At 44.2% G+C, this 8538-nt stretch overlaps 1 protein-coding gene across 1 annotated transcript; it reads right to left on the bottom strand.

Annotated features, from left to right (window-relative positions):
- Nucleotides 1-6422: 6422 nt before the first annotated feature.
- On the bottom strand, nucleotides 6423-8079 carry LOC138161469 (probable E3 ubiquitin-protein ligase TRIML1). Its single transcript, XM_069088252.1, has one exon. It carries the CDS (start codon nucleotides 8077-8079, stop codon nucleotides 6664-6666), a length of 1416 nt encoding a protein of 471 aa, XP_068944353.1. The 3' UTR covers nucleotides 6423-6663.
- Nucleotides 8080-8538: the final 459 nt, after the last annotated feature.

The raw sequence follows: 8538 nt of genomic DNA, 5'->3' as shown, positions 1-8538 counted from the left end.
AGGGAGGGTACATAGCACATTAGAAAAGTTAGATGTATCAGACCTTTAGCATGTTACAGACATAAAGGGTGACACCATAAGAAAATTACAAGAGCAAAAAATAGTCTGCCTGTCAGACCTATGGGAAGGGAAAGGATTCATGACCAAGCAAGAGGTAGAGAGAAACACAAAATGTGAAACAGATAATTTTTATTATATTTAAATGAAAATTTTAATTATATTAAAGTGAAAAAAAAAACCCAATGCAACCAAGATTAGAAGGAAAGCAGAAGATGGGAAACAATCTTTACAGTATGTCTCCCTGATCAAGAATTCTTTCTATCCTTCCCTTTCCATCCACTTACTGAGAGTCACAGAATTTGAGATTAGGAAGGGACTTTTCCAGTCATTTACACCTATCCATTCAGGAAGGCCATCCCCATGATAACAAATCCAAGAAGTGACTGTCCATTCTCTGCTGCAGGAGGAAAGTGGTCACCCACATTGGGGTTCTCAGGACTCTTCTATGGCAGTAACCTCCAAATCTGTCTTCCTGTTAACTGGCTCCTTCCTCCCTAATCCATCCTCTCTGCAGGTGCCAAATAACCTTCCTCAAGCAACTTGAGGATTGAAAAAGTAGCTAATTGGAGCAAATAGAATAATAGCCATGTTTATTATTTTAAGTAAAATATTGGGCTTTTTTGTAAAAAAAAGTAGCTTTTTAGCATACAAAATAATTTAATTGAATTTTCTTTTTTTATAATTATAAATTATTAGGAAAAGCCTTAGTGGGCTTTAAAACTTTTTGGGGAACATATGGTTGCCTCTCCCTCATTCTCAATGGGAGCTCCATGAGGGCAGGGTTCGATCTGTTTGTCTTTGTAATCTATTATTTTGAAGAACACCTGCAAAAATTGGAGGTGGCCAAAAACAGTTAGATAAGTCAAATTGACTTGAATAATGATGATTCTAATGAAGGCAAAAGAATTGGAAAGGCAACTACTCTTTTACCATTGTGTTTATTTCTCCCTTTGGTCAAGTATTGACCAAATCTCCTTAATTTCTCTGGAGCTATCCTGGTATCAGGGGCTACTGCAAGGACTGCTGTCAACTCCTGGGGACTGGATGGGGCTAAGAGGGGAAGCTTGCACTTGAAATATTTCAGATCTATTTAAAAGCACTCAGGAAATGTTGGCAGAGGAGAAAGGTTAATCTAGAAGTGGGAAAGCAAGGAGGCCTGAAAGCTTTGTTGATTGAGTGATGGACAGTGTTTTCTGGGGGAGAATGAAGCATTCAAGTTGTGTTTAGGGGACATGGTGGTGAAATACAGTTGGAGGGATTATGTAGAGACCTCTAGTTGTGTGTGAGGTGTGCATCAGTCAACTTCTATGGACACATGAATGCCTGGGTCCCAGAGTGCCCGGGTTCAGTAAAGGGCTGGGCAGCCCTGATCTGCTCTGACAGTAGTGTTCCATGAATAGTGGAAAGCATGGGGGTAAGGGAGGAAAGTGACATCTAGTCTAAGCCAGATTTGAAATTCCCAGAAAGTACATTTCCAAAGGCCTAACTTTAAATTGAATTTTGAATCTTTTGCATCTAGGCCAGTCTCACTCATCTCAGTCATTGGTTTTCTCACCTCTGAAAGTATTCCTTTCATGTTCAAAGTAGAATTGCAAGACAGAGGAGGATTAACCACAACTGGTACTATCACTGATGATTTTTCTCAAAATATTTTAGAGATGCTCTGTGTTCCACAGTCAAGGCCTAGCAAGCAGGCAATTGCTTGCTGACATTGGCTTGTCCATAATTCCTTGTGCTCTGTATGACGTCAGTGTCTGTTAGAGTGTATTGCTTAGACCAGCAACAGGTGATCACTGAGGGATTTAGCTCCCCTTATTTCCCTGGGGCCACCAGTCACATGTTTTTAATCCCTTCTCCTTGTCACTGACAGGTACTGCACTCCTGTTGCTGTCATAGAGCTCTTATTCTGTGCCTGGCAGGGTGGTCAGGATTCTCAAAGCTTGAGACAATGACTGTTCCCTTAGGACTCAAGAATGCTTGCATTATCCCAAGAAGTGCTTACCAGGAGGACTATCTCAAAACCTAAGAATGATTATGTCATGGGCTAACTCTTTTTATGTAGATGAGTGCCCCCACCCTTAGCAACCTTGATTGAGGAATCTTAGCAGGGGGTGCTACCCTATGCATAAATCATTTTCCTCACCCTGAAATTGAACTTCTGTTTCTGAAATGACTCTCCTGTTTCTAGTCTGCTCTTTGTATTTGACTCTGGCCACCCACAGTGTAGAGTCTGGATCTGGTGCAGTTGACAGTTTCATTGGGTACCCTAGGTCTCATATGAAGTTAAATTACTTGCCCAAGTCATAGCCAGTTAGGATAAAGGAATCTACCTCCAGTGTCTAAAAGCAGGCATCTTTCTAAGATAACACTGGTTGTTACAGGACCTCTGTGAAGACTGGCGTCACAGAACAGATGAGGAAGTCCCAAGAAAGCATGTGGCCTGGGAAGCCCAAGACATTGAGTTCTTTGTGATTATTAATCAGTTTATTAATTACAATAGCCATCAATCACAAAAATGATTGTCAGTGGTTTCTCTTGCTAACCAAAGATATCAAGGGAGACCCGAAAAGCCTTAAAGTCCTTTTGAAAGGGAACACCCCTCATAAGAGAAAGTCAACCCAGATTGGTGGATATTGACTGAGGAGGAGGACTGAAAGCCTTCAGCTCCTCCTGCTGAGAATGTGGCTTGATCATGAGATTTAGGAGCCTCAAGGCAGGAGGGCAGAGCAAGCCATTTCCATCAGGAACTCTCCAGCTGGTTTTCTCTGTCATTTGCTGGTTGCTGTACTCCCTGAGGGAAGGGATCAAGCATTGGAATTTCTTCCTCTAGGCAAACTCTTGCCCAGACTAGATTCACTCTATGCTCTGAACAGATTTGGGTCCAGTTGGGTGAGAACCTGCCTGTCCAACTACAGACTTATACTTGACTGTTAGGAGCTAATCTCCTCACTCAGTCAGGGGCCTTCAGAGATTGACCTTTTCACCAGTCCAGTTTTGGCAGAAATGGCAGAAAAAGGGATGATCACACATACACACACGTATATATGTGTGTGTATATATATATATATTTATATATTAGTCAATAATCGAAGTATAATATGAATATCTTTCTCTCTGAAATTTTGTGATTTCTCTTTGAAGTACATGTATTAAGCCAGTGACTTAGGGAAGAATCTTCTTTGGGGATTTTATCAACCTATGTAGCAAGATTTGCAAAGAAAGACACACACACAAGTGTGTGTGTGTGTGTGTGTGTGTGTGTGTATGTTTCCCAAGGTAACACACCCAGTTGTGTCCCAGGAATGGAGGTCTTCCTGCCTGAGGCCATGCTTCTCTCCACTGCATCTGTAAGGAGAAGCAATACTCAAAAAGGTTTGAGGGTTTGACCTGGAATCCTGAAGAAGGGATCAAGCTTCTGCTTCTGTGACCCTGAGTAAGTCCTCCAACCTCTCTGATCCCCAAGAACTAAAGGCTTAGATGAAGGAAATCTGGAGAACTTGGATTAACTGCCCTAGGTTTTGAACCAAGTTTGCTGAGACATTTCATGCTTTAATGAGTTATTTCCTTTCCTAATAGAATTTGAAGGATTTAGAGGTGCAGACAGAAGGTCAAATTGTCTACTCTCTTCTCACTTTTGGCCTTGAAGAAGCTAACAACCCTTAGGCTGACTCTACTTCCTCACTGTCACTATCATCATCATCATCGTCATCATCATCATCAGCAGCAGCAGCAGCAGCATCTTCATCAGTCAACTTCATGTTTCCAAAGATCCCCTGCCAGCAACACTGTAATTCTGTTTGCCTAAAAAGGGCTGGCTTCTCTCCCACCATTTAGAAGATCTTACCCATTGCATTGGGGCTAAGACCAAAGTGAGAAGAAATGAGGAAGCACCGCGGGAGGAATGAAGTCACATCCATACTATGTCTTCCTTTCAAGGATGGAGATTCAGCATAGGGATGAGTGAAAAGTAAAATAGAACACTATATTAGAACACTCTCCACAGATTCTCATAGTGTCAGGAACAAACAGCCTTAAGAAGTCATTACCATAACCATAATATATATCAACCATATATTCACAGCCCATATATAGATCAGGGATTCCCAATTTGGAATATGAATATACTGAGGGAGCGTTTTCGAAAGCCAAGGTCTAGCAAGCAGGCTCTATGCTGACATTGCCTTGTCCGTAATTCCTTGTGTGACATCAATGTCTGTTAAAGTGTATTGCTTAGACCAGCAACAGGTGGTCACTGAGGGATTTAGCATCCCCTATTTCCCAGGGGCCACCAGTCACGTGTTCTTAATCCCGTTTCTTTGTCACTGACAGGTACTGCTCTCCTGTTCCTGTCATAGAACTCCTGTTCTGCCCCTGGCAGGGTGATCAGGACTCTCAAGGCTTGAGACAATAACTGTTCCCTTAGGACCCATGAATGCTTGCATTATCCCAAGAAGTGCTAACCAGAGCAACTATCTCAAAACCTAAGGATGGTTGTGTTGTGAGCCAAGCCTTTTCATGTAGAGGAGTGCCCCCACCCTTAGCAACGTTGATTCAGGGATCTTAGCAGGGGGTGCTGCCCTATGCATAAATCATTTTCCTCACTCTGAAATTGAACATCTATTTCTGAACTGATCCTCCTGTCTCTAGCTTCCTCTTTTTCTTTGACTCTGGCCACCCACAGGTTAGAGTCTGGATCTGGTGCAATTGACAGTTTCATTGGGTGTCCTACATCTCATATGAAATTGAATTACTTGCCCAAAGTCACAGTCAATTAGGATAAAGACTGTACTTGAAGTAACATGCCTCCAGTGTCTGAAATCAGGCATCCTTCTAAGATAGCTGTGGCTGTGACCAGGGCTCTGTGAAGACTGGTGTCACAGAACAGATGAGGAAGCCCCAAGAAAGCATCTGACCCACCAGAGCTCCACTTGATCCTTGGAATCAAATGGGGAGCTGAAGACATTGAGTTCTGTTTAATTCTAATCAGTTTATTTATTAGGAGAGTCAGGAATCACAAATATTAGTGGTGGTGGTTTCTCTTGGTAACCAAAGATATCGGGGAGACCCTGAAAAGCCTTAAATTCCTTCTGAAAGGAAACTCCCCTGACAAGTGAAAATCCACCCAGATTGGAGGACATTGACTGAGGAGGTGGGCTGAAAGTCTTCAGCTCCTCCTGTTGAGAATATGGTGGGATCTTGGGATTTAGGAGCCTCAAGGCAGGTGGGCAGAGGAAGTCATTTCCATCAGGATCTCTCCAGCTAGTTTTCTCTGTCATTAGCTGGGTTGCTGTACTCCCTGAGGGAAGGATCAAGCATTGGGATTTCTTCTTCCCGGCAAACTCTTACCCATATTGGCTTCTCTCAAGGCTCTGAACAGAAATTACATCTCCCACATGGGTGGGATCCTGCTTGCCTGCCAAGGACCTCTCCTTGTCTCCAAGGAGCGACACTGCTCACTCAACCATGGCCTTCAGAGATTGACCTTTTTAGGAGTCTGGTTTTGGCAGAAATGGCAGGAAAAGGGTGGATCATTAAACATATATGCCATTAATGATATAGTACAGTATGCATTTCTTCCACCCTGGAATTTTGTGATTTCTCTGTATTACATACATTAACCCAGTGACTAAGGGGAGAAGCTCTTGTGGTGATTTTATTAATCTGTATAGGAAGATTTACAAAGATTTACACACTTTGTTCCTGTAATGATGTCACATTCATACTGTCTTCCTTCCAAGGCTAGAGATTCATCATAGAGATGAGTGAAAGGTGAGAATAGATCCTCAACCAAATGCATGGTGATGAATCAGTATTTCTTTCTGAAATTTCTACTAGAACATGCTCCCCATATTCTCACAGTGTCTGGAAGGAATAATGCCCTTAAAAAGCCATCCCCACAAACATAAAACAGGTTAGCCATATTGACACAGTCCATAAAAAGGAGAGATTCCCAATTTGGGGTATGAATATTCTGAGGGAGAAAAAAAGTTGCTCACAGGGCTTGAAGAACACTTGCCAACTACTTTCATTTTTCTTTGAAATTCATTTCATTTCTGATGTGCATAAGACGTACCTAGCTGTGGAAAAATGGGTAAAATAGTTGTCCAGGAGACAGGAAGTCTTATTTTCCTGAATTCAATTCTAGCCTCAGACACTTAGTAGCTCTGTGATGCTGGAGAAGTCATTTAACCCTGCTTGTCTCAGTTTCCTTATCCATAAATGAGATGGAGAAGGGAATGGTTATTCACTCCCATGATCTCAGCCAACAAAATGAACCCAAACAAACAAAAAACAAACCCCAAATGGTATCACATAGTGGAAAGAAGTGAAATGAAAAACAAAACAAAACAAATATGTATAAGCAGAGTGAAAATAAAATTTACTTCATTTTAAATCAAATACAGCTCAAAGCTGGGTTTGCAGCAATCCCAAGCAAATAGGACTAGAAAAGGTCAAATCAGTGGAAGAAAAGTCTCTGTTTGGTGAGGAGGGAGCCTCTCCTTCATCTCCAAGGAGGATCTGCTCATCTTCCTGAAAGGAAGGCTGGAAATTGAAGGCCCACAGCCAGGGGGGTGGGTTGAGGATGCCTCCCTGGAGAAATGCTCAGAGACAGGAAGAGCAGGAAGCATTGAGATGAGAGTCCACTGGGCAGAGAGTCATGGGACCAGCCTCTGATGCTGGAAGTGGGGGGCCAGGGGAAAAGATGGGTGTGACAGGAGCTGTGAAGAGAATGGGGTAAAACCTGTAGATGAGGGAGTGCTGGAGGACATTGTAAAAGGCCAGAGTGCCAGAGGAATATTCCAGGTACACACCAACCCTGGGCACAGGGCTTTTCACTCGATGGTTCAGTGATCCAGGATAGGTCTGTAGGTAGTAATCCTCTTCCTTCTTGACACAGCAAAGCAGGAACACAGAAGCACAGGAGTCCTCGTTCCTCTTCCTCTTCCTCTTCCTCTTCCTGCTCAAGCGTGAGTTTTGGATCCCCAGTATCCACTGAGGTAGCTGAGTCACATCCACCTCCCAGTACTGTCTGCCTGAGCTGAAGGCCTGCTCAGCAAAGACATAATGGGCAACAGCATCCTCAGGGTTCTTGGTCCCCACCTGCCAGCCTTCTCCAGCCTTCACACTCTTCAGATCATCAGAAACAGTCAGAAAGGGACTGGCTGCTGTGGGATCAATTATGATGTCCACTCTGAATCGCCTGAGCATCTCAATCGTGCCTGGGATGGGGTATTCTCTCAGCTCTGGGCTGACAGCCTTGGCCTTTTGGGACAGCACTGAGGCACTCCTTCCCAGCAAGTGCTTGACTTCCCATAACAGATCCACATTGGGCTGGTGGCCTGCTTCCTGCAGCTCTGTCAAAAGGTCCTGGAGGGTGTGCACATGCTGGGATAGTGTGTCCTGCTCTGCCCTTTCATCTTGCTTCAGCCTTTCAAGATATAGGGATTCTTCGTCCAAAAGGAAGTGGTGCAGCTTGTTAAATTCTTCTGTGATCATCCAGTGCCAATCAACAGCAGGTATAGCCTCCCCAGCAAGAAGCTTTTCAGCTTCCTCCAAATGTTTCTCCAAGAGACTCTGAAGGACTTGTAGCTTTTTCCTGCAGTTGTGAGCAGCCTCTACTACAGGAGAGAGCTTGTGAGCCCCATGCTCTGGGCTTTGGGCACATCTCACACAGAGTGGCTTCTGGTCATCTTCACAAAAGAGCTTAAATGTCAACTTGTGGCTGGCACACTGGCGCTGTCCTTCATCACTCTGAAAGTTCTCAGAGCAGAGCTGTTTGACCAGATCCGTCATCTCTGCTAGGCGCCCATTGACTCCTGGGATTTCTGTGGTCTGGGCCATTTGCCTGCATTCAGGGCAAGAGGAAGGTGTACCTCCAAGTCTCCAGCTCCGGGACAGACATGTTCTGCAAAAGCTGTGCCCACAACTGATGGTGATTGGCTCAGAGAAGTAGCTCCTACAGATGCTACATGTGATTTCCCTCTGCAATCCTTGCAGCTTTTTCCTAGCAGAGGCCATTCTTCTCTCTGCAGCTGCTTCTCTTCTCCAGTAGCTGAGATGAAGAGAGTCAGCTCCACTCAAGGCAGTGCTTCTGAGGGTCAGGATGGTCTCCTTTTATGGGAGGTAGTCCCGCCCTTCAGGGCCTCCCAGAAAAGGTGTGAACTACTCTAGCCTGGAATCCTGCATTCAATGTGTGAACTCTTGCTAGGTGCACAGCCCTGAGGCCCCCAGAGTTCACACCTCTGGTGGAGTCCTTAGAAAGGACAGGTTTCACCCAGCTGAGAGCTCCTTGTTGTCTTTTTTACTCCAGACTGTAAGCCTGCCTCTCAGCCAATGGGCGTAAGGGGCAGTGGTGAGAGGGACTTTTACTACTCAAGGGTATAAAATATTGTTTTGCCTTCATTCCACTGGTCTGCACTGGTTCTCATGAGAACTGAATAAACATTTCCTGTCCTTACCTGGAGACACCTCTGGCTT

This window comes from Petaurus breviceps, unplaced genomic scaffold (genome assembly GCF_028583685.1).
Source record: "Petaurus breviceps papuanus isolate PSGF00001 unplaced genomic scaffold, PetGlider_PUasm1.0 185, whole genome shotgun sequence".
In the NCBI taxonomy this organism is placed as follows: domain Eukaryota; kingdom Metazoa; phylum Chordata; class Mammalia; order Diprotodontia; family Petauridae; genus Petaurus; species Petaurus breviceps.
This window is presented reverse-complemented; position numbering and strand designations above follow the sequence as displayed.